Here is a 25,848-nt window from a genome sequence, read left to right on the forward strand (position 1 = left end):
TCAACAGAAATGCTGACAACAATGAAAGCCTCGGCCAGGAGGAAGAGCGCCGCCGGGCGGGCAGGCAGGTGTCTTGCTCGGCTGTGGCTTGGGGGGCACTTTTTTCAGTGCCATTGTAACTTCAAACAGTCAGTAAGCGAACTGTTGTAAGTCGAGGATTACCTGTACTTCACTTTTTTTCTTTTTCTTTTTTTTGGTCATCATTTTTTGACACCTTGCTAGGCAACTGGTGGTACTCGGATGTTGCCATATCCTAAAAGTGGTACAGTGGGTGAAAAGGTTGAAAAGCCCTGCTCTAGTGGTCTTCTTTCTAATTATTCAGCTGATTTGACCCAACTCGCTCCTGAGTCCAGACAAAGTCAAGCAGCTGCTAATTCATTAGAGCTAAATGGACATATAATATAATATAATTTCTCCGTATTTAATCGTTTTTCCCTTCTGTTTTGTTAAAAATTATAACTGAGCAACAATTTTCAGAGGATCGTGGATGCCACCGTAATACATTGCTGCAGTGCAATTTAAAAGCTATAACATCAAAGTTATTGATTGATTGATTTATTCAACTTATATGCTGCCCGTCTAGCATTATCTTGAAGTATTGCTGATTAAGATGACGAAGGTGTATTCTGGTAGACATTTCTTGTCTTTCACTGGCTCAGTTCTGAAATCCGTTTCACGAGGAAGAACTTGTCCTGACCCTCCTGAGAGAAAGGGAACATTGAAAGCAATGAAGTCTCTCTCACAATTCGAGAGTGGATGAAGCAGCTGAGAGTGCATAGACAACCACAGAGATATGGATGAGCCTGAGGTGTGTGGGGGGGAAGGGGCCTTCCCCTTTCTGAGGTATACCCACCTGGGTTTGAGTGGGGCATCAGCCACAGCCTAGGGTAGAGGGGCAAGATGGCAATTGTCATCCATGAAACTCATAACACAGGGGTCTTCAAACTTGGCTCTTTTGTGACTTGTGGACTTCAACTCCCAGAATTCCTCAGCCAGCGTGCCTGGCTGAGGAATTCTGGGAGTTGAAGTCCACAAGTGATAAAAGGGCCAAGTTTGAAGACCCCCCCCCCCCGCTCTAACAGATGCAGATAATTGAATTTCGGAACCTAAGACTGAAGTTGTTCTACCAGCTTCCTGCTATTTGCTGCTCCGCTCCTTGTGGAGCTGGTGTGGTGGGTAAAGCATCAGGCTACAAACTGTTAAGACTGCTAGAAACTAAAGACTATGAGTCCTCATCCCACTTTAGGGACAAAGTCAGCTGCGCAACCCTGACCCGGTCATTCTCTCTCATCCCTAGGAAGGAAACAATGGTAAACCACTTCTGAAATCTTGCCAAGAAAACTGCAGGGACTTATCAAAGGGTCAACACTGACTCGAAGGCAGAAAAAAAAAGCATGAGCAAACCAAAGCTTTGTAGAATAGCATGCTGCACCAACCAGATTATTTTAACCAGGGCTTTTTTCCTCATAGAACACCCAGAACGGAGTTCCGGCACCTTTTTTGGATGGAACCTTGTAGGGTAGGGCAAGGTGGGTTGTATGACATGTGTGAGCTCCGGCACCTTTTTCTTTTACAAAAAAAGCACTGATTTTAACTAATTCAGCAAACAATTTTAAAAAATCCCAGTGTAGTGTCATGTATGAATTTAGCATTCTTTCCTCCATCCCACCATTTCATTGGAAAAAAAAATAGTTTTTAAGTACAGGAAGCTTTGAAGAGAATAGAGCTGGAAGGGAGGTCTTCTAACCCAACCCCCTGTTCATGCAGGAGATCCTATACCATTTCAGACAAGTGGCTGTCTAGTCTCTTCTTAAAAATCTCCACTGACAAAGCACCCACAACCTCTGAAGGCAAGTTGTTGCATTGGTTAATTGTTCTCACTGTTAAGAGGTTTCTCCTTAATTCCAGGTTGCTTCTCTCCTTGATTAGTTTCCATCCATTTATTTCTTGTCCTGCCTTCTGGTGCTTTGGAAAATAAGTTGATCCCCTTCCTCTTTGTGGCAGCCCTTCAAATACTGAAATACTGCTCTCATGTCACCCCTAGTCCTCCTTTACTCTAGACTGGCCATATCCAAATCCTAGAACCGTTCTTCATATGTTTTAGTCTCCAAGCCTTTAATCATCTTAGTTGCTCTTCTCTGCACCTTTTTCAAAGTCCCAACATCTTTTTTGGAATGCGGTGACCAAAACTGTATGCAGTATTCCAGGTGTGGTGTTGCTGAGGTTTTATAAAGTGGTACTAATATTTCGTGTGACTTTGATTCTGGAAGCATGTCTTTAAGAAGGTAGGTAATTTCCCTAGCTTGCTAATATGGTTTCCTCTAATTGGCTTCCGTAGTCTCACAAGATAGGAACTAAGCCTGCACAGAGTTAATATTAGAATTTTTTTAAGGCAAAATGAGGCAAAATGACTACTAATCCCAGAAACTCTAAACACAAATTTCTGCTTGATAATATTTGAAGTCCTTTCCAACAATTATTATAATATAAGAGAATCAACTTTGCATCCGCAGAACCATGATAAATATATCATTTGCCCACTCCCCATCTTTTCTGCCTGCCCGTTGCCCATCTTGAGCTATCCAGTCCTGGAGTCAATTTTTCACCATCTCATACCCACTTTTGGATTGCTTTTAATTCGCTACTCACGAGACGGAGCTGTCCTTTGAGAGCTTTGATCCTGGAACTGTATGAGTTGGCCAGGGCCTTGAGGTAGAACATGAAGACGCTTGAAGAAAGGATGGGGAGAGAGAGAGAGAAAAAATAATTATTATGATATTACTCCAGATGGTACAATCCTTAGGATGTGAAACTCTTTTTCTTCCCATGCCCCGTTCTCCAGACTCCTGTAGAAGCCACAATTACTCACCTCAGAAGCAGAAACAAGGGCGCAGAAAAGGCGAGTGAGCCCACAAATCGTAAGAAGTCTTGGGCACCAGCAGGTAACTCTGACACAGCCTTGCTGACCACATTCCACATGGTGGATTGGTTACGGAACGGGCCACATGCTTTTGAAGGTGGCAGTCTGTAGGGAAAATTGGGAGTGAGATGGTAGCTAGCAGGGAATGGAATTAAAAACATATTTTATTTACTTAAATATAATACTCTTGCTCACTTTGCTCACTCATCAAAGCATAACATAGTTGGCTTGTTTTTGAATCAAAAGTGATCTGTGAATAGCAATACCAATAGCTGTTAGATGTATATACTGCACCACAATGCTTTACAGCCCTCTTTAAGAGGTTTACAAATACTGTATTGCCCCACAACAATCTGGGTCCTCATTTTACTGACCTCGAAAGGATGCAAGGCTGAGTCAACCTTGAACCGGGGAGAATCAAATTGCTGGCAGTCGGCAGAATTAGCCTATAATACTGCATTCTATTCACTGCGCCACCATGGCACATTGGTTATTGGAGTGTAAACCATAGCTTAAGGCTTAAGGTAAAGGTTCCCCCGCACATGTGTGCTAGTCGTTTCCGACTCTAGGGGCCGGTGCTCATCTCCGTTTCAAAGCCAAAGAGCCAGCGCTTGTCCGAGGATGTCTCCGTGGTCATGACTAGACGCCAAAGGTGCACAGAACGCTGTTACCTTCCCACCGTAGTGGTCCCTATTTTTCTACTTGCATTTTTACGTGCTTTCAAACTGCTAGGTTGGCAGAAGCTGGGACGAGTAACAGGCGCTCACTCTGTTACGCGGCACTCGGGATTCGACCCGCCAAACTGCCGACCTTCTGATCGACAAGCTCAGCGTCCTAACCCACTGAGCCACCGTGTCCCTTGCTTAAGGCTTACTCTTGGCCTAAAGGTAGCCAAATCGGGTTTATTGTGTAAACTATAGTTGAGCAGCATTGGCTTAGCAACACTTTTAATATTCTACTTTTACAGATGTTGTCAACGTTGTTACACTGTGGAGTATATAGATTCCCTATGATGTCCCAAGATGAAAATCAACAAAAATATTTATTGGAGTTTGCTCCCTGTTAAGATTATAGGGCACTCTTATACTTACACGAATATGCTATATAGGGCTGGGACACAGGATATCATGAGTCCCAGGAGCAGAATTAAAAGGAAAAAAGAGTTGGAACTTGAAGCACGAAATGTGCGTTCAGCTGGACGGCAGTTGGCATAAAGGGTGAGCTAGAAGAAGGGAGAAAAAAAAACCAATCAAAACTCTAGAGCAGCATTTCTCAAACTCAGCAACTTTACAATGTGTCGACTTCACCTTCCCAATTCTGGGGAATTCTGGGAGATGAAGTCCCTATATCTTAAAAGTTGCTGAGGTTGACAAACACTGCACTGGAGTCTAGAATCATGTCCAATTTTTTTTGTTGAAAATGTTCCCAATTTCTTCGAAACCATCTGCTGTCATTTTATTCACTATTTCCATAAAACGGACTGGATCAAAATTATTTTTTTATTTATATTTTTAGAAATGTATGCTCAAAATGGTTTTTAAAATTGTTCTTGCTGTTTTCCTTAAGCCATTTTTCAAATGCCTGTGAGATTAGATCCTTGCAATGAAGGTGCTCCATTTTGGTATTCTGTTATTTCTGGCTATTTGTGGACAATGGTCTGTGGCAGTGTTTCTCAACCTTGCCAGCTTGAAGATGTGTGGTCCCTCAGCTCCCAGAACTGAGGATGGGAACATAGGATGAAGGCAGGGAAGGGAGAGGTATATTCAAGACTTGCTAAATGGATATCAGCCCTTCATGGTAGACCAGGCAAGAACACCAAAGTTATGAATGCTAATTCCACTTTTATTATAAGGTTACAGTAGAATCTTGCATGTCTGAATGTGCCTCTCCTCTTCCTGCCTTTACCCTAAGAACTAGGGAACGACAAGAGACATTTCAAATTACATTTCTGTCCCACGCTCTTGTTTCTCTTATCTGACTATGGTCTTGGCTGTGGCTCTTCCTCCTGTTATTATAATTTCTTCAAGCTTTCAATCCAGCAATCCCATCAACACTTGCCCCAAGTCCCTGTCAACAAACAAAGGTTTCCTTGAAGAAAGAAAACAATTTGAAAGCCACTATTCTGGATTTTCCCATAGTAATCAACCAAGACCCCATCCATTGCCCCTTCTCTGCTCCACCTTGTAATTACACTTAGGAGTTGTTGTAGAACAGTGGTGGCGAACCTATGGCACGTGTACCAGGGGCAGCACTCAGAGCCCTCTCTGTGAGCACGCGTGCCCTTGCCCCAGCAAAGTTCGCCAGCACAGCGAGCATGTGGCGTTTGGATGCAACAGGGCAGGAACTGAGCGAGCAAGCGGCGTTGGCCCTCCGGGGGATGCCCTAGAGATGGCGAGGGACTGGCCCCGGCCATGGTCACCCAGTCTGCCGTGACCACTGCAGCCATGCCCACCCAGTGGGTCACGGGCCCCCCCCACTCCCCCTGAGGGCACCACAATGCTGATGCAGCCTGGCACTTTGCTATAAATAAGTGGGTTTTGGGTTGCAGTTTGGGCACTTGGTCTCTAAAAGGTTCGCCATCACTGTTGTAGAATCACCTTTTTCATGTAGAAGACAGCAGTATATTTGATGGTGTTGAGCACTGGCAGAAGAGGGCAGAAAAGGGCTCCAGTCCAGCATAAGGTTTGCCCATATACCAAGTCCAAAATGTTGTTAGGCACCATGAACTCCTGTTCTCCCCACCACTTGATTAAGAGGCAGGAGGGCCAATATGTCACCAGCATCCTAGAAAAGGAAAGAAAGGGAGAGAAGGTACGGATTTTGTGGCGACTCCTGACTTTCAGGTGAAGTCCCGACTTAGCCAGATGTTGTTCCAGCCATTCACTTTTTCCTTTATACCAGGTAGTCCCCGACTTACAACCTACCTGGACCAAGGGAGTTGTTCCGATGCTTGCGCCCCATCCAGCAGTCACATGACTACACGGTCAGCAATAGGGGCCCATGAAGAGTCCCACGCTTAAGGAAAGTAACCAAACTATGGGTGGTCCTCTAATTTTTGACCATAATGGAGCCTGACTCTTACGGTCACAAGTTATGAAGGTCGTAAAGCAGTCACTTGAGATTAACCCAATTTTTGTTGTCGTTAGCTGCGAAGTCGTGTCCGACCCATCGCGACCACATGGACAACGTTCCTCCAGGCCCTTCCTGTCCTCTACCATCTTCATCCCAATTTTATTTCTTTTTATTGTAGAGATCATTAAATGAAGGTTGCAGTCACAGGCCGGTCTTGTTGAAAACCGAAAGCAAATGCAGATTTTTGGCAAGAAAATGTAGTCACGGGACGCTGCAAACAGCTGTAAATGCGGGCTGGTTGCCAAGCACCCAAAATGCAGTCATGTGACCGCAGGGTTTCCAGTTGTTGTAATGTCAGAGCCAGGTCATAAATACCCCTGGAGTGGTCTTTGTAACTTCGAACAGCTGCTAAACGACTGGTGACAAGGTGAGGAACACCTGTAGTCATCCCCTCCACCATCAATAGACATGACACAACTTAATGACTTACTTTCTGGGGAACTCCACCAACAGTATCACAAGCAGTGTGATCACCAAGTCAAAGATCATCAGCTTGTACATTTCCTGCCCCACCGAAGTCTCCCAGCACTGGAGGGACAGATAAGTTTTTTTTCAGTTTCTTCCTATACCGAATTGCCCATAAAAAGTTGCATTCCTCATTTGCCCATATTCTAGAGAGCTATAACTCTTTCAAATAGCCCAGGAATTAATTTCAAATTAAATTTTAGTTCTTGTTAGGAGAATGAAGGAATCTGTGTTACATCTGTTCATTCATTTTGGGTTTAGGTGTAGGATTGGGATTAAATTATGGGGCAGGTTTAGACTTAGGGTTAAGATTAGATTTCTTTGGCCTAGATTTTGTATTATTGTAAAGTAACCTTGCTGCAGCTCAGAAGCCACTGAAATCGATGGGACTCAAATTAGTCATACATATTTAAATGTGTAATTTAACTTCCATTAATTACAACAGCTGTATTCCAAATATGCCCAGATCTGGCTTCAAGCAGGCAACTGCTGTGTTTCATTTTCTGAATTTTAGGAAATGAGACTCTAGATGACACCATCCTACTTTTTGTGATCCCTCCACAAAAAGATCTTTCCAATCTTTTTTCCCCACAGGAAATCTTTTGAGAAAAAATATTAAATAACAGCACAGTTTGTTTTGACTGGGAATTCTAAACAGTTCTACCCCCCACATAAAACCACTATTTCCCTTACCGGGTGAAGATGGTTATTATAACCACAGTAGCGGCACTTGGAATTCTGTGGGTCCCCATTACAGGTGATCTGCCCCCACAGTGTAACAAGGACCACAATTAGGCTAGCAAAACGCAGAACGACATTCCTGTCAAAAGAGAAGGGACCTGTCAGGTTGCCTAATAACCAAGACAGAAGGGGGAAGAAAATCACGTGGTCTGTTAAGAGCAGCTGGATCTGTAGAGATCCACAAAGGATGCGGTTGGAAATAGCTATGGAAATAGACATAGTTTAATATTTGCACCTCAGCCTGCATCAAAAGGTACAAATTAGAACAACCAATGGAAGATGTCAACCATATACATCGCATCCTTGGACCCAGTTCTCAGACTCTCCACAATGTGCAAAGTGGAAAATATTGATTAGATATGCTCTCTAACTTCTAAATTTCAGGGTCCTTCAAAACTGCAGGATGCACTGCTCTAAAAAAGCAACTGTTTACTTAACATCACACTTAATCTATAAATAATAAATAGCAAATAATAACACCCACAGCTACTACAATAGACTTCTAGTGCCCACACAGTGCTAAGATTCCATACTTCCAAGCGGACTGCACAGCAACCTCTGTGGCCACCACACAATAGTGTGTCTTCTCTGAAGCCTAAGGACTACCATACATTTAATCTAGTCTAGTCTATTTATAACCTACAACTAGAGAACCACCAGTGCCCCTTAAAATACTGCTTAATCACAAGTCCCAGATGTCCTCAACCCAACAATAGCATTGATCAGGGATGCTTAGATTTGTGCTCACAACTAGAAAACTATTAGTCCTTCACCCTGCTAAAGAAATGAGGGCAGGTTTCCAACTATTTCCAATGGGGAATTGATAATGGCATTATGAAAAATAATTCCATTCTGGAACTTCTTAAAATATGATGGATCTGTCTGGTCCTGCCTATCGCTCAAAACAGAGTGCCACATCTACCTTGATGGGAAAGGAACTTGCTCCTGTGCATACACTGGCTAAACATGAAGTCAGTTTAAGAAATCTCTTTCCAGATTTTAGTGTCTTCCTTCCTTTTAGCCCTTGACTGTTAGATTCCCCTGTTTCTTTATCCTTCTCCTTTGCTATGAAAGCAAGCATCAATAGTTTTTCTTTCTCTAGGCAGGCCCTTGAACTCAAATGGGTTTACCTTGATAGATTTTTTGTATTGGCATTCATCTCCTTGAATCCTTCTTCTACTTGATATCTTCCCATCTGGTATGTCCACAGTGGACCAATTTAAAATGTAAAGAAAGCACCAGTCTTACTCCCCACCCCCTCGTAGCAGGGGTCACCAAACGTGGCAACTTTAAGACTTGTGGACTTCAATTCCCAGAATTCCTCAGCCAATACGGTTCGCTGAGGAATTCTAGGATTTGAAGTCCACAAGTCTTAAAGCCGCCACATTTGGAGACCCCTGCTCTATAGTAAACATACTCAGATCTATTTAATTTTTTGTACCTCAGAAGTGTGATTTTTATTTGAAAGCTGAGTGGGTATTTCTCGAGAGGCACAAGGAACTGAAAGATCGTTGGGACAAGGAGGTTGGCAGCCGTGATGACAGCAGAGGGGAGATAAGCCACCAGCAGTTGCAGGAAGTACTGACTTTTCTCAGGAGAGTCCGTCTGTACCAAAAAAACAGAGGAATTTATTTGGGCCTGAATGTTGTAGAAAAGAAAAATAGTATTGAGTAGGAGCTTTCTTGGCAAATAAGGCCTATGAGATAGAGAACTGGCTTCTTACAGGTAGTCCTTGACTTACAATCATTTTTATGTGACCATTCGAAATTACAACAGCACTGAAAAAGGTGACTTATGACCACTCCCTGCACTTATGCCATCACAGCACCTCCATGGTCACATTACTCAAATTCGGGCACTTTGCAATCAGCCTGTATTTAACAATGATTGCGGCATCTAGGAGTCATGTGGTTGCCATTTGTGACCTTCCCAGAAGGCTTCCAAGAAGCAGTGTCTATGGGGGAAGCCAAATTTGCTTAACGATCCCATGATTCATGGGATATATGATTAAACACTTGTCGGAATATGGTTAAAAGAATAGATAAATCATGGCTATAAAGGGCCCCTACAGTAAGAAGGATAAGATGTATAAATAGTATAGTATTCTTTATAATATATGAAACATAAAAATATTGGGATGGTGTATATGAGTGGAAGGTTTGGATATTTAAAGGTAATTAACATTGAGAAAACTATGAGTGATAAGAATGGTTTGACTATAGAGGGGAACCTAAGCTTAAATAAGAATCTTGAAAACAGGATATATAGTGACTAAATAAGATGACTTTTATGAATATAATTGAAATATAAGCAGATCAGAAAAGATGTTATATGCTGATGTTACTGTTATTTGTACAAACACAAGAAAAATATTTATATTCAACCTTGTATATATTGAAAGCATTAAGAGCAACATTTGCTTAATGTTGATAAAAGGAGAACACTATTGGAAGAAGAGAAGATCAAAGAAATATATCATTAATTAACAGATTGATTCTGGAACTATGGAAATTAATTATTACTGATTGTTTTTTAAACATATGAACCCAAACAACACTCTGTTTACTAAGCACTAGAGATTGTTATTGTTAAAAATCAATAAAATATTTTTAAAAAAGAAAATGACAATAAAGATTATCTTATCTTAACGTAAGTCCTTAGTCCATAAGGACTCTGCTTGGACTTTGAGCACCATAATCGCTGCTCATACCCAGCCGGAAGTGCTTTTGTGATAATCTAAATGCCTCCACCACAGTATGGGGGACTGGTCACAAAGGGGTGGGGCCTTAAGTATTAGGGGAAGCACAACCTCTTAAGGCAGGGGTGTCAAACTCAATTTCATTGAGGGCCACATCAGCATTGCGGTTGCCCTCAGGGGGCCGGGTGGGTATGGCCAGGGTGGGCGTGGCCTACTGGGTGGGCGTGGCTAGAGTGCGTATGGCCTACTGGGTGGGCGTGGCCAGCTCTACATCGTTCGCATCAGGGGTGCCTATGGGGGCCTGGGCAGGAGTGGGACAGATCTGAGGGTCTCTGGCAGAAGGAAGGTCTCTGGGCCAGGGCCAAGGCAGTGGGGGCCGTTCCCTCACTGTTTCCAGGATGGCTTCGCAGGCCACAGGAAACCACTTCGCGGGCCAGATCCGGCCCCCGGGTCTTGTGTTTGACATGTCTGTCTTAAGGGGTAACTGAGGGCCACATACTTACTTTTCCCAGCATCTCCTGGGAATGGCTCACGGACAGGTAGATACAGTAAAAGGAGACTCCCAAAAGCACTAAAACCAAAATGTTGATCAGGCTTCGCAGGACATAGAGCCCAATTCGTTGGGATGTGGTCAACATTGCCTGGTGCTTGCGGAAACTGGCTTCTTCCAGGTCCATCTGGAAGTGGGGAGGAAGAGATAAGAAGCATCTGAAGCAGCTCAGAACAAAACACAATCAAAGCAGCTCTGAAAGACAATCTTGAAAGGTTAAACAGATACAGAACACATCTTATCCAGCAGTGTACACCCAGATAAGCAAGGATTGACTCCAAACAACCACTAAATGGAAAAAAAAAGATAGCAAGGAACTACCAAGGAGGAAAACCAGACCTCTACCAAAACTGGCAGGGCATGCTATTGTATACAAAAAAAGAAGCAAACCCCCACACACATTCACACTGATAATGTTACCTACTGTAGTTGGGTAAGGAAATGTCTCCAAGCAAACAACCAAGCTCAGAGAGCACCAAGGGCGCCACAAAATTAGCTTTGCCCAAACCCGCTTTGGAGAGTTACGTTTGCACATTGCACAGAGCCATTTGTTTGAGCATAGTTTATTGGTTTGTGACCTTGACCGGTTGTTTTTAAAGCCATGTAGGAACCCAGTCAACTGTAGCTTTCCCAGCAAACTAAAAACTGTCATTACTTTTTTTTAAAAAAAATACTATCTTAGTTACATTACCCTGTATTAACATAGCAACCATGTGAGAAATTAAAATCCAGTTAGCAATGCTCCAGCTTATCTCTTTACACCTTCCTGACAAATCAGAAATCCATCCCCTTTGGAAAACAACAAGATGAAAAAGGTTCCCTTTGAGATCCCACATCATGCAAATACGTCTATTTTGGGGTGGGGATGGGGGAAGAACAGTTTCATTGATCGTTGAAAATAATCCGAAAGTTTTGTTTCCCCCTGTATCCAGATGCAGAACTGGGGACAAAACTACATCCCAGTCCTGTAGTTTCTTAGAGCCGTAGAACAGAAGGTGTGTTTGTGCGAGAGAGAGAAATTTGGTTACAGGTAGTCCTCAACTTAAGACCACAATTGAGCCCAAAATTTCTGTTAACAGTTGTTAAGTGTTGTGCCCTGTTTTACAACCTTTTCTGCCACAACTGTTAAGTGAATCACAGCAGTGGTTAAATAAATCTGGCTTCTCCCGTTGTCTTTGCTTGTCATAAGCCAGTTGGGAGGATTCCAAATGGCAATCACATGATCCAAGGAAGTGCAACTGTCATAAGTACACGCCAGTTGCAAGCATCCAAATTTTGATCGGGTGACCAGGGGGATGCTGCGATAGTGTGAAAAACATCAGGAGTCACTTTTTTTTGGGGTGCCGTTGTAACTTTGAACAGTCACTAAACAAATGGTTGTAAGCTGAGGACTACCTGAGTCTTATTACCTTTTTCCTGGCTAGCTTCTAGCAACAGAGAGGGCTGAAAGGTTGCAGAGGTTAAGAAGACAGCCGTTCTTAGGCTATGAATAAATGTTTGGAAAAATAATTCCCATTAGAACTTGGGTCTCAGAAAAAAATAATTCTATCGGACGTCACATTAACTCAGGATAAATGGCAGCACCTCTTTTTTTCCCCTTTCTGGCAGGGAAATGGTTGGCCCAACCCATCTGGAGCAAGGCACATTAAAAAAGCCGCTTCACCTGCCACCAGACATCTGGTCTTAGCATCTGTCCTTACCCGTAGCTCATAGCGGATGCTTTTGTGCTTTAACATAACCATGTTATCTTGCATCAGGCTGAAATCCCAGCCAGCAAAGATTTTGTTGCTGTACAATGCAAGGGATGTGTCTTCACTAACCAGGCTTTGTTTGAGACAGACGACTGACCTGAAGATGAACAGAAGACAAGAAATATTTCAACAGGAGTTTCTTAGCAAGTGGATCCATCTGGACCAGAGGCCCCCAACCTTTTAGGCACCGGGGACCGGTTCTGTGGAGAAAGATTTTTCCGCGCCCAGAAAGGGTGTGGTTTTGTGTGCTGCTTGTATCCAGCGGATGGGGCTTCACTTGTTTGTGCGGCCCAGATGCTGGTATGCCGGTCCACGGACCACGGGTTGGGGACCCCTGATCAAGATGGCTGCTTATTGTGGGGAAAAACAATTCTTAAACGAACAGAATCAACTAAATTGAGATGATATATAGAGATATAAGCCCGCAGGCTGTTAATCTTACTAGAACAATTCCAATAGATTAGGTTCCTTTCGGGTATCTGGCATTCCCAAAACTGCCCTGTTGTGTAGTGCGTTTCTTGGAAGCAGGAGGCGAGACGAGAGGGTTCAAACAGGAACATTGCTTTATTGTAGTAACAGGAACAGAACTTGTAACCGAGGCTTCTATGCAGCTACTTATATGGCTGGCCACTAGGCGGCGGCCAATAGGTTTGAAGGAACCTATTGGCCACCCCAGGAACCCCAGAGCCAACCAATGATCATCCTGGAGACTGCATGTCTGGGCAGCCAGCGACCATTACACAGACCACCTGATTAAGCAATCTCAAGCAGCATTCAAAGACAGTGAAAACAGTTCAAGTAATTAGACCCAATACATTACATGCCCCTTCCTCTTGATTTAAGGAAGATACTTTGCTCCATTTTATTATTTAATTCCTGCCTTTCAGTTTCTGAAGGAAAACAGGCACAGGAAGTTATCTGCAGTCCATCAGCTATATAGGTAGTCCTTGATTTACAATCGTTCATTTAGTGACCGTTCCAAGCACTGAATAAATGACTTATGACCATTTTTCACATGACTGTTGCAGCATCCTCATGGTTACAAGACCAAAATTTGGATGCTTGGCAACTGATTCATGTTTATGACAGTTGCAATGTCCCAGAGTCATGTGATCACTTTTGCAACTTTCTGAAAACCAAAGTCAATGGGGAAGCCAGCCCTGTTACTAACATAACAGCTATAGAGATTCATTTAACAACTGTGGCAATACGCACTTAACAACTGTCTCACTTAGCAGCACAAATTTTGGGCTCAGGTGTGGTAGAGGATGACCTGCAGTAACTTGAAATCCCTTAGCTAAAAGTATGTCTGCTTACATCATCTGTGGCTTATGCATTAGTCTCTCTCACCTTTCTGAGATGTATAAATACGAGTGCATCCTTTTTAATATTTTTAAATTTATTTTTATCCTGCCTTTATTATTTACACAAATAACTGAAGATGGCGAGCATATCCAACATACCTTCCTCCTCCTATTTTCCCCATCACAACAACAACATCCCTGTGAGGTGGGTTGGGCTGAGAGAGCGTGATTGGTGCAAAGTCACCCAGCTGACTTTTATGGCTGAGGTGGGACTTGAACTCATGGTCTCCCATTTTCTAGCCTGGAGCGTTAAACACTAGACCAAACTGGCTCTCATTCTTGAGAGGGAGTCCCTCCAGTGTGTGTTGCTTAATAAATACTGTACTGAACCTTGATTATTTAATTTGGATCCTGCATTTTGATTCCACCTTATAGAGACTGCAACAGTGCTCACCTCTGAACAATCCAGGCCAGGCAGAAGAGCAGGTAGAAAAGTGTCGTGAGGAGATAAGCAAGAGGGATGTCGTAGGCAAAGTTGACAAAGCTGGCAGCCATATTTGGATAATAGCCATAGAACAGGTAGGTTTGTTCTATGAATCCCTGGAGGGAAATAAACATCCACATCATACGTGCTGGTCACTGTAGCTACTTCCCAAGGTACTGGGAATATATCCTTGGGGATATAATTTCTTACCTTGCCTGACAGAAGATCCATAATATAGGAAAAATAGCTGACCAAGCCTTGAGGTACGGGATTGTATTTTTGACATACAGCATTCACTGGAAGGAATTAGAGAGCAAGAATTAGCTTTCCTTCCAACATGCAGGCCTTTGATTTTTGCAAGGGTGGGTCACAGCACATAACCTAGTCCTGCTCAGGAAATAAAAAATAAAATAAAAATATGGGCAAAATACCAGCCGCTCTTAGCACCATTCCTGGAAAAAAATGGGTCCACCTTGCTACTTTCAATCGGAAATGCAGGATCTTGGTTGCTGAAATTGCTTTTTCCAACAACTCATCTAAATTCTCCTTCACAGTACATTGGCAGCCTATTCTTCCAACAAGCCTTTTAGTGATGTCATTTAGGTAATGTTAGTCTTTGACCTTAACTGTTTTAGGGTAATTACTCCTTTAGATGGCAATGCACTTCATTTCCTATCTCAAATTGTCTTATAAACCCATCCGACCTCTTTGAAAAGCAGGGGGTAATTATCTAATTCGCTTCAAAATGTAGTAACTAATGCTTTATTGATTGACTGATCGAAGGAGGGATGTTTTAAACATTTGTGTGCTGTTCCTCAAAATTGAGTTTATTTACTTTCAGATGTGGTAAATGTACATTTCTTATTACTTATACAAGAGCACCCAGTGTAACTGCTCTATAGGTCTTCCCTGGAAGCATCACAAATATATTTTATCGATGAGAGCTCAAATGGCAAGCAGAAATTCAATCAGATTCTCTCTCCTTGAAATGCACTGTGATTAAAGCTATGTCTTATACTGATTAGCCTTTCACAGCCAGTAAATGTTGGGCAGGGTTGGTCTTCAGGGTTTAGTGACCTTGATGTAGACAACAGATTTCTGACATTTTGCCAGCAACTGTGGCTGGCATTTTCAAAAGCAAGGTGGTCTGCTACGCCTGTTGAATTTCTGCCTCCGCCGCAAGGCATAATAGAACCATGGGGTTGGAAAAATACCTTGAAGTCCAGCCCAAAGCAGGAATCCTCAGATCATCCCAGACAAATGGGTGTTTAATCTTTGTTTGAAAACCTCCAGTGATGGACTCCAAGAGGTAGGCTATTACACGGCTTAATAACTCTCACAGTTAGGAAATTCCTGCCTATTTCAAGTTTGCCTTACTCTCTGTAAAGCTTCCACCCATTAGTTCTTGTTCTAGTTTTAGGTATTACATAGAATAAATCTATATCTTTTTCCCTATGATAGCACTTCAAGTACTGGAAGATTTTACGTGTCTTTTCTTAACCTTCTTTCTTTAGAGTTCCAACCTCAATTCTTGTAGACGTTCATCCTAAAATTCAATCTCCAAGACCCTCACTATTTTTGAGAGTGTTCCGTACTTCTTTTTCAGCACTGTGGGCTGCATCAACAAAGGAATAAGGTGGAGATCATAGGAAGTGATTTAAACATTCAATGCTGCGCTGGTTGTACCATATCTGGAATACTGACCAGTGCAGCATAAAGTGGAACCATCACATCCCATAATTTTTGGCAGCTGCAGCCCACTGCTGGCTCATCTTTAATCCGTGGTCTAGGATGCCCAGATCCAAATAACTTATCCCATACCTGTACATCTGATTTTTCCTACCTAAATGCAGGACCTACAATTTTTGCCACCAAACTGAATTTTGTTACAAAAAGGCTGGATTTTCAAGACTACCAAGACCCTTTCGAAACTTGAGTCCATCCTCTTAGGTGTGTCCAATCCTACCTCAGCCTTGTGCTGAACATCTTTCTGCCCTTTGACTCGGTCCGTGGTGGCGAACCTATGTCACGCGTGCCACAGGTGGCACCCAGAGCCCTCTCTATGGGCACACACACCATCACCCCAATCCTATGCCTTTAGCTGGGTTTTATAAAACCTTATTGCTTTAGGCCTCCACTGCCGTGTGCAAAAAAAAGGTTCAATCAATCAATCAATTTCAACTTCTCACGGGAAAAAAAATGTTCTCGCAAAGTTGGAACTGATTGGTTGAACTTTTTAGTCCCACCCAGTCTGCCGTTACCACCGCAGCCACGGCTACCCACTGCAGCCACACCCACCCAATGGGCCACGCCCACCTGGCACCTGACAATACATAAGTGTGTTTTGGGTTGCTGTTTGGGTACTCAGTCACTAAAAGTTTCGCCATCACTGGACTAGGTGATTTTTTTTAAATGTCGAAAAGCAGTGGACCTTGTAGGGGGGCATGTTTGATATTGTATTTTTTCAGGGTGAGCCATTGAAAGGCCATTCTCGATTGCACTGGCATACTAATAAATCAAATACATTCTACATTGAGGGCTCAAAACCCATGATCTGGTGCCGTGGGTCACTCACTCACCCAAACTGCTGTTTGCTTGACTTGTCCAGTTGAGTTGTAGAGCTTCAAAGGCAGCATTTGGAGCAATCACGAATCCCACCACCAGCAAGGAAGCAGCAAAATTCAACAGGACTAAGAAACGCAAGAAGTTGAAATAGGATTGGATCCCTGTTCCAAAATGGCCTTTGGAGACAGAATACAAATAGTCACAAGGCAAGCTCAAACTCCTAAGACATTGTTCTCTCCAAAATAGTCCTTCAGTGCCTTGCCCGTACCTTCGATGTGGTGCAGAGTGCCTCGCCACAACCCAGCAGAGGAGACGGCTATGCTTGCCTGACTCTGGAGACGGCGCAGGGTTTTTGACTTCTCCCTGCGCCAAAGTTGCCAACCACTGAGCTGCTTGACCGCCTCCTTCTGCAGCATCCTTGAAGCAAAGGACGATTAAATGAGAAGCTAAGATAACTGCAATTAGATACATTACTTACAGTGTGTAGCATTGCTTCCCTTTCCTCCCTCCCCCCCCATTGTGTCCAACCCCACAAGTTTTATGAAACCTTCCATCAACATGGAAAAATCTAATCCACGGTTAGGGCTCCTAATTGCTTTGAACAAGATATTATTCAATAGGGCTGCATTTCACTTAGAAACAACTGTCCTTTCCTACATCATCTCCCCCCCCGCCCCAGCTAGGACTACATCCGTGGTGGCGAACCTATGGCACGCGTGCCACAGGTGGCACACGGAGTCCTCTCTGTGGGCACGCACGCCATCGCCCCAGTCCTAGGCCTTCAGCTGTTTTTTATAAAACCTTTTCGCTTTAGGCCTCTGCCGCCATGTGCAAAAAAAGGTTCAATCAATCAATCAATCAATTTCATCTTCTCACAGGGAAAAAAAAAGATCTCGCAAAGTTGGAATTCATTGATTGAACTTTTTAGTCCCACCCAGTTTGCCGTTACCACCGCAGCCACGCCAACCCAATGGGCCACACCCTCCCAGCACCTGACATAAGTTGGTTTTAGGTTGCAGTTTGGGCACTCGGTTTCTAAAAGGCTTGCCATCCCTGGACTACATCATTGGATCTCTTCCCAAATGTTCTGGATTCCCAACTGCCTTTGTTCTATTCCACAAGAGTCTCCAGAAAAGATGGAGCCCAATTAAGGATGCTTCTCTTGAGAGGGTGCCCTTCAGTCGCAAAGCCCATAATTAGCACTCATTGTGCTCTCTGAGGACATGGAGCTGGGAATGTCATTTTAATTGCACACTTTTCAATGTTCTCCTCCTCAAGAGACTCTCGGCAAGAATGAAGAGCTTTGCTACCTGAGCTTGCGTTTCTCCTCCAGGCAGAGAGGCATCTCCTTAAGAAGCCTGCTGTCTTCCCCTTCTTCTTCCAGCAATCCATGGGGGTCCTCTGTGGGCACCGATACCCCTTCCCAAGCTGCTTCCCAAGCTGCTGCCTTTTTGCCACGAAAACGTAGTGTCTGATTGCTTGGTAGCTGGAGAAAGAGAGATGGGGAGACCTGGTGGCCCCCATCAGACCCTGCCAACAGGATCCGGAATAAGACATTAGTCCAGAGCAAGTCATCCTGAGCAGTTCATATGCACTCAGAAAGCTGAATATAAACTACAATTGTTTGTTGAAATTGAGATTGATTAAGTGTGCACCTATAGGCTGTTCTACCAAGTTTACATGGCAAGCAGAATCAACATTTATCCTTATGGTTATTACAGGGCATTCACCGTGCTACGTGAGGCACCTTTTAATTGTTGTATCCTTCTATGCTGGCTGGGGGGGACTGGGAGTTGAAGTTTACACCTCTTAAAGTTGCCAAGGTTGAGAAAACCTGTTTGTGTTTCATATGTTTCAGATAACTAACTGGCATATAACTTTAATGCTGCCATAACAAAGAATCCCACACATTGGATCCAATACCAAAGATACTTGTTCTCATCATAGTCTAGATCAGGGGTAGGCAACCTTGGCTCTTTTATGACTCCTGGACTTCAACTCCCAGAATTTCTGAGCCAGCATGGCTCAGCTTGGAAACCTCTCCCTTTCCCCTCAGCGTTGCTGGCTCAGGAATTCTGGGAGTTGAAGTCCATGAGTCATAAAAGAGCCAAGGTTGCCTACTCCTGGTCTAGATAATAGGAATTCAGGACTTTGAGGCTATTTTCCTGCACAGATGAATATTAAGAACTATGAAGAAGGCCATGAGGTAGATTCACTAATATACACTGAACCTTATATCAGGAAAATACTGCCTATTGATCTCTGCCCTTTGACATTTTTGTCCATGAAAATTTACTGAAAGTTCTATAAAGTCATAGTGAGCTGCATTTGTTGAGTGCTTTGTTTGCAGCCTATCCTACCATGGAGGAAATCTTGAGACTGTGATAAATTTCCTGTCATTCTCAAAAATGTACAAAACAATCTGATCTTTTAAAGTTCCTGGGTTGATTCAACATAGCCAATATCTCAGGGGCTGCCACAAAGAAGAGGGAGTCAAGCTATTCTCCAAAGTGCCTGAAGGCAGGACAAGAAGCAACGGATGGAAACTAATCAAGGAGAGAAGCAACCTAGAACTAAGGAGAAATTTCCTGACTGTTAGAACAATTAATCAGTGGAGCAACCTGCCTTCAGAAGTGGTGAATGCTCCAACACTGCAAGTTTTTAAGAAGAGACTGGTCAGCCATTAGTCTGAAATGTTATACGGTTTCCTGCCTGAGCAGGGGGTTGGACTAGATGACCTCCAAGGTCCCTTCCAACTTTATTATTATTATTATTATTATTATTATTATTATTATTATTATTATTATTATTATTATTATTATTATTATTATTATTATTATTATTATTATTATTATATCATCATCATCATTATCATCATCTACAAATGAGAGCAAATTGAAATATAACTTATTGCTGATTGTCACATTTTCAGAAGTTTAAGGGCTCCAGAACTGTTGGTTAGCTAGATTAATCACTGGTCAATTTTTAAATAAATATGTACAATTACCATAGGAGGCAACATGGTGCCTATGAATAATAAATTGGTATTTCTAAAATGTTATTTTACTTTCAAAAAATTAAGTAGAAAGGTGTCCTAGAGTAAAACAAGTTGCCACTCCCTATTTTTATTCACAAAAACATCCTTGAAGTCTAGGTGGGTATCCCAAACATTCTTAAAAAACCAAATAGTTGCAGGTGACTGGTTTTTGTCTTGTACATACATAATATCCCTTCCCCATGTTCTGAAGATTGGGGTTGCTTTATTTGTAAGAACACCCACAAAATTCTCTGTTAATTTCAAATACATTCATTGATCAAAAGAGTTAGGCAAACCCAATTCACAGAGAAGCACTTCATTTCCATTTTAAAACGCATTTCACTTGGGTCCTGGGAGATCAATTTAAGCAAATCAGATAGAGCCTAAAGCTTATTAAGACTTTCTTCATAATTATATAGTCACAGAATGACCCAACCAAAGGAATTCATCTCAGGGTAGGCTAGATTGAATGGAGGGAAGTAATCCATCTGATTTGAAAGAAAATTAATATGTCATTTAAATTTCAAATAAATAAATAATAAAATATTCTTCTTCTTTCTCTAGGTGCCACTTTGAATCTCCTGAAGAAACTTGTAAGGCCGCCATTTTTTTTCTTCTCTAAATGCTCCCATTGTTGTTGCTTTTTTTCACTGCCATTTGGATTCCTCTAAGCAGGACTGGAAACTTACAGCCTTAATTCAATAATATTATTGAATAATCCGGAATATTTTTTTTCTGTAATTTCCACAGCCTCTTCTAACCGTGGTGTCAAATTATAATACTGTACAGCAAGTGCCAGGCGTAGGCAACCTTGTTTCATTTCTTAATAATGAAATAATGAAAAAACAAACAAACCTGTAACGTACACCCCAAAGAGAGTGCAAAAAAACAAAAAAACAAAATACCAACTCATCAAAAGATTATTCTGAAACCCTGAAAGGTTTTGTGTCTTGACTTTGTCATGGTGCTTTACCATCCTATCCTTGCCCCCTTCTGTTGCAAGTTAAGTGTGGCTGCTGATTACTCAGAGTGTTAAATTTGCCCTTCAGTTATTTTAATGTGCTTGGGTATGCTACACATTCTAGAAAATGTCCAGATAAGAGGGATCAGACATCCGATAGTCAAACTTTCCCAAGCAAGTTTCCCCAGATTAATAAAAAGTCGCTCCAAAACAATATTTGCATCAGAACTCTTCACATTTTTATCAAAATCAGAGAACAATCACTTCTTAGTATTCTGTCTGCAGACAGCGTAATAATTCAAGATCAGAGGAGGTAGCGTTGCAGGTGAAGGAATTTTGCTAAGGAAAAAGAAAATGCTGGAGATTTTTGGTTAACGGCTATCCCCAGATCAAAACAGCAAAAGAACGTGGCCAATTACCTCTTTCGTCTTCTCGGCTCCTTAAACTGCTTTCCATGAAATTTTCTTCCATGTCTGCAAATTATCCAGCCATATCATTCAATGCATTTCTTGTTGTGAACAGACTGAACAAGGAACAAGGAAGTAGAATAGAAGGCTGGGCATGGATTAATGCTTCTTCCAGGCAATATGCCCCAACGTCGTAACCAGGCAACCAATATCTTAAGAGTCCTGCAAACATGCATAGTTATAAAGCTTTCACTTTAATGCATTTCTTTTGAAAAGTATAGCTGCAGCTTCAGAAATGAAAGTATGAACAAGCGTTTGAAGTAGGGATTTTTGGAAATTCAGTTCTCACACGTGGTGTGCCGTTTCAATCTAGCCATCCCTCTTATGAATATATTTTCTTTCTCTTTTTCATGCTGCTCACATTCTTGAGTCCAGAGAGAAACATTGTTGGGCTGTGGGGATTGTGTGTTAAGCAGCTTTGATAAGAAAAACATTAAATATCCTTCAAAATATTGCACATATCCTGATATCACCCTATCACCCTATGACCAGCCAGATGGAGAATCAGATAAATTCAGCTTCCTAAAGAAGTGGTTCTGCCAGCTTTCAGGAGAAGAAAGGTTGACGTGAACACAAAAAAGCCAATGCAGTCCTAGGCTACATGAACAGAGGGTTACTACCACTTTATACTGCCTTGGTAAGACCACACCTGGAATACTGCATCCAGTTTTGGTCACTGTGATGCCAAAAAGATGTTGATACTCCAGAACAGGGGTAGGCAACCTTGGCTCTTTTATGATTTGTGGACTTCAACTCCCAGAATTCCTGAGCCAGCATAGCATAGCATAGCACAGCACAGAACAGCACAGCACAGCATAGCTGGCTCAGAAATTCTGGGAGTTGAAGTCCACGAGTCATAAAAGAGCCAAGGTTGCCTACCCCTGCTCTAGAATAAATGCAGAGAAGAGCAACAAGGATGATTAGGGGAGTGGAGGCTAAAACAAGGTTTTTGAGATCATTACAGCTTTTGAACATATATATCATCATTGATCAAGTGTGAATCGATATCACACAAAACAAGAACATAATGTTCTTTTCTGCTACTGTTTCTCATAATAGGGCATACAGTAGGTGGTTTATTATCATTTCAATCATTAGAATATTTTATAAAATCATACCACAGGAAAAAATCATTTACTGGTTTACTGGTTTCAATATATATGCTAATTTTTGGTTAAGTGACAAGAAGAGTATACTATTGTACCTTTTTTTTTCTTAAGTGCTCCTATTAGACCCATGACTACTTTTTATTACAAATCCAGTAATTATTAATAAAAGACTGGTTTTTTATGTATTTGTATTTGTATCAGAAAATAATGACAAAAATCTCCGATGTTTTCAGTAGTACGAGTAAGTATGAGTATATCCCAATATGGGCATGCCATCTGTGATTGCATATGCTGCATTGGTTACAAATGGCTTCTGGCTACAACTCTGCCATCCTAAAGATCCAGCAAGATTGGCATGCTCTGGGTCCCATAAGTGTCATCTTATGGAAACTAGGAATTGTGCTGTTTCTGCTCTACAAAACACTTTCTCCCCAAGATCTGGCTGGCCCTGACCCTGCTGGCTTTTAAGAACACTCTGAAAACCTGATTCTTCCTTCAGGCAGTGGAATGGAATGGTACACAAACCTTTTATAATTATGTGAGATCTGCAGTCTTCTTTTCAAACTTTTAAATAGCTACCCAAAGTTGCTTGGCAAATGGATAGCCCTAACAAAGTGAGTGAGTGAACACAGAAAATACAGTATTAAGTTAGCCCTCAACTTACAGTCATTCATTTAATGACCATTTGAAGTTATGTCAGTGAACAAGTGAACAAATACTTGTCCGCCCTGCATTTTTTTAATAAATACAAAATGAGACTGTGTTGGCGGGAAAGAAAAAGAACCAGCTGATATAAAAAGTTTTTTTAATGTAATTCTGTTTCGTTTGAATAAAGTTGAAACTGAAGAACAGGAGTAAGAGTTGACTTTCAGTGTTATATTGCGATGATGATAACAGTGGCAAAATGCAGTTGTTAATTCTGTTTTTATTGCATCCATAGATGCAGCCATCCGGTGGCTCTGTGTAAGGTCCTTTTGGATGAACCTATAGATGGAAAGGCTTTATTTAGCTTCTGGTCACCTCCCTGTATGTTGCAACAATCCAAACAAGAGTTATCCAAGGCAGGGGTCCCCAGTGCCTGGTCTGTGGACCAGTATCGGTCTGTGGCATGCCAGCAACTGGGCCACACAAACAAGCAAAGCACCATCTGCTGGATGCAGGCAGCACACAAAACCACATCGCAGAAAAAAAACTTTCTCCACAGAACCGGTCCCTGGTGCCCAAAAGGTTGGGGACCTCTGATCCAAGGTATCAGTAATGATGAGTAGCACCCCGACCCCCTAATCCAGAAACAACTGCAATTGGTACACAGGATGAAGGATCTTCCAAAAAAGAGCCAGCCCATGTTCTTCAAGAAGGAGTCGAAAGTCTTAGTAGGACCCCCAAATGGTGCAAAGAGCCTAGGAGAATATTTGGCCTTCCAAGAACCATATATAATTTTCATGTATTAAAGCTATATTGAATAAATCTATATACAGTATAAACCCTATATAGAAAATCCGTTACCAGTTGGGAGCAACTTTGCTAAAAACACTATTTTACATAAAGGTTTACCACTACAGGCAGTCCTTGACTTACAAATAAGCCAGATGCTCATTAGGTGAGCCTGATTTTATGATCTCTTTTGCTGTGGTCGTTAAGTGAACCATGCAGTCATGAAGCGAATCCCACTTCCCTCAAAATTTGATCACTCGACTGGGGGAATGCTGCGTAAATGCAAGAACAGATTATAAATCCCTTTTTTCAGTGCTGACATAATTTCAAACAGTCATTAAATGAATGGCTATAAGTCAAGGACTACCTACATCTTAATACTGTATTTTTTTTATTGGAGCCACCATCTATTTTGACCTTCTGTTATTAAAGGCACCATGAGTTTAAGCTGAACCGCTTTAAGGTACAATCTGAAATTTGGAACACCCCATCCTCCTTCGTAATGATACATAGCAAACTCCTCTTTGAGGCCATTTTGAACCTATACACAATGACCCCCTTTAGTTATTGCCAATCCAAGCAACAGATTAGCTTTCCCACTGATTATTTAAGACAAAGGAATACAGTCTTCTCATTCCCGCTTCTGGTCATCTTTGCCCTTTGGGGAGTCCCGATTCCTCAGGGCCCCCATTGCTTTCCCAGCCACAAAGAAACTCAAAGCCCCCACATGAACACAATAATACACTGAGTTCCAATAGCGAATGGTACCCTCAAAGCTACGCAAGAGGAAACCCACACACACATAGTCATATGCCCTCATCTTCAGGAACCAGTGTGTACTGTTAACACAAGCACGGCTAGAGGGAGAGAGATGCCTCAATAACCCATCTTCCATGGCCCCCTCAGCTGCTAGGCACAATGGGATGGTATAGAAACTGAGGTGATAGCCGGGGCGGAGTCCATGCCAGTAGGCCGAGATAGCCATAGTCCAGGCAGACCTAGGAAGAAAAAGGTCTTGTCAATCCTACAATCTTTTTCTCATGCCAATTCAAGCATCAATTTATCTCAGAATCCTTCCAATGTCCCACGATCATTTCTAACACTGTCATGGCTGTTGTTAAATCTAGCTCAGCCTTTCCCAACTTACAAAGCTATTGGACTTCATCACCTAGAAGCCTCCAGCCAATGCTCTAAAACTCTTCAGGTTGACTTTAATGATATAGGGATTGAAAATGAACCTAAGGTTATGTTAAAGGGGAGTTAAAGCACATTATGAATTTGGTTAATTGTATATTATGCATAATTTTTATTTAGAATATGATTATTATAACTATACTGTAATCCTGTATTTAGCTCTGGGAAGTGGGGGGGGGAAGTGGGCGGGTTTGGGGTGGGGGGGATTTGGGGATATATTGTAAAATTTTGTTTTTGTAAAACTCTTTAATAAAAAAAAGAAAAGAAAATGAACCTAAGGTAGGAGAAGGAGTGGCAGAGCCTGTGGGAGGAGTCAAAAGAGGAATTAGCCTAAACCAGGGGTAGGCAACCTTGGCTCTTTTATGACTCGTGGACTTCAACTCCCAGAATTCCTGAGCCAGTCATGTTGGCTCAGGAATTCTGGGAGTTGAAGTCTACGAGTCATAAAAGAGCCAAGGTTGCCTACCCCTGGCCTAGACTCTCTACGTTCCCATAAGCGGACTAAGCCCAACCCAGCTTAAATTCTGTTAACCCTTATGCTATGTACTGGGCTCTTGTGATACACCACGTGAGTTGCTGGAGCAGCTAACAGCTCTCCAGCAACCCAGACTAACTGTCTCCTGTCCTGCAATTGGCTAGCCCCAGGCGGCAATGGTTGGTTCAAACCTATTGGCTGCCGCCTAGGGGCTAGACTATATTTATTTATTTATTTATTTATTAAATTTGTATACCGCCCTTCTCCCGAAGGACTCAGGGCGGTGAGTTATATATATTGCGGCTGGTTGCAGCACTTGCTTCAGTACAGTTCCAGCAAGAAATAAAAGTATGAGTTATCCTGTATTCAGCCTCGCGTCGTCATTCCTGCACCAAGAACCCACTATTTAACAGTGGCGACGAAGGTGGGATCCTGCTTCGCTGATTAAGAGCTGAAGTCCACGTTGTCCCAACGTTGTCCCAATCAGGGTTAAACCTTGCAGGGTCCCCTTTGTTTTAAAACATAAAATTGATTCCGAAATTGATAAGCTTGTAGAACAGG

General features: G+C 42.3%; 2 protein-coding genes across 5 annotated transcripts in view; both read right to left on the reverse strand.

Annotated features, from left to right (window-relative positions):
* LOC308677987 (transmembrane channel-like protein 7) lies at window positions 1-21,201 on the reverse strand. Of its 3 annotated transcripts, XM_081344755.1 has the most exons (16): window positions 21,028-21,196; window positions 17,921-18,140; window positions 16,879-17,027; window positions 16,625-16,786; window positions 14,256-14,341; window positions 14,016-14,161; window positions 12,207-12,354; window positions 10,460-10,633; window positions 8,700-8,863; window positions 7,211-7,337; window positions 6,483-6,580; window positions 5,518-5,704; window positions 4,012-4,142; window positions 2,870-3,025; window positions 2,650-2,728; window positions 1-701 (listed from the first exon to the last, which is right to left on the reverse strand). In XM_081344755.1, exons 1-16 carry the CDS (start codon window positions 21,077-21,079, stop codon window positions 648-650), a joined length of 2,133 nt encoding a protein of 710 aa, XP_081200881.1. In that variant the 5' UTR covers window positions 21,080-21,196; the 3' UTR covers window positions 1-647. The 3 variants fall into 3 exon arrangements, 2 of the variants coding, with proteins under 2 accessions (XP_081200881.1, XP_081200882.1); XM_081344756.1 differs by lacking the exon at window positions 17,921-18,140 and having other exon boundaries at window positions 21,028-21,114; XR_014028575.1 differs by lacking the exons at window positions 1-701; window positions 2,650-2,728; window positions 2,870-3,025 and adding an exon at window positions 4,865-4,987 and having other exon boundaries at window positions 21,028-21,201.
* LOC308677988 (lysophospholipid acyltransferase 7-like) overlaps window positions 21,130-25,848 on the reverse strand; it is a 21,522-nt gene continuing 16,803 nt past the window's right edge. The window contains exons 8-9 of one of the 2 annotated variants that reach the window (XM_081344758.1): window positions 24,421-24,616; window positions 21,130-21,237 (exon numbers count right to left, since the gene is read on the reverse strand). In XM_081344758.1, coding sequence (XP_081200884.1) covers window positions 21,229-21,237; window positions 24,421-24,616 — 205 coding nt within the window. In that variant the 3' untranslated portion in view covers window positions 21,130-21,228. Of the gene's footprint in view, window positions 21,238-22,771; window positions 23,169-24,420; window positions 24,617-25,848 lie in introns of those variants that run through there. The other variant, XM_081344757.1, reaches the window with a different exon arrangement.

The sequence above is a fragment of the Vipera berus genome (assembly GCF_964194415.1).
Source record: "Vipera berus genome assembly, chromosome: Z".
Classification (NCBI taxonomy): Eukaryota; Metazoa; Chordata; class Lepidosauria; order Squamata; family Viperidae; genus Vipera; species Vipera berus.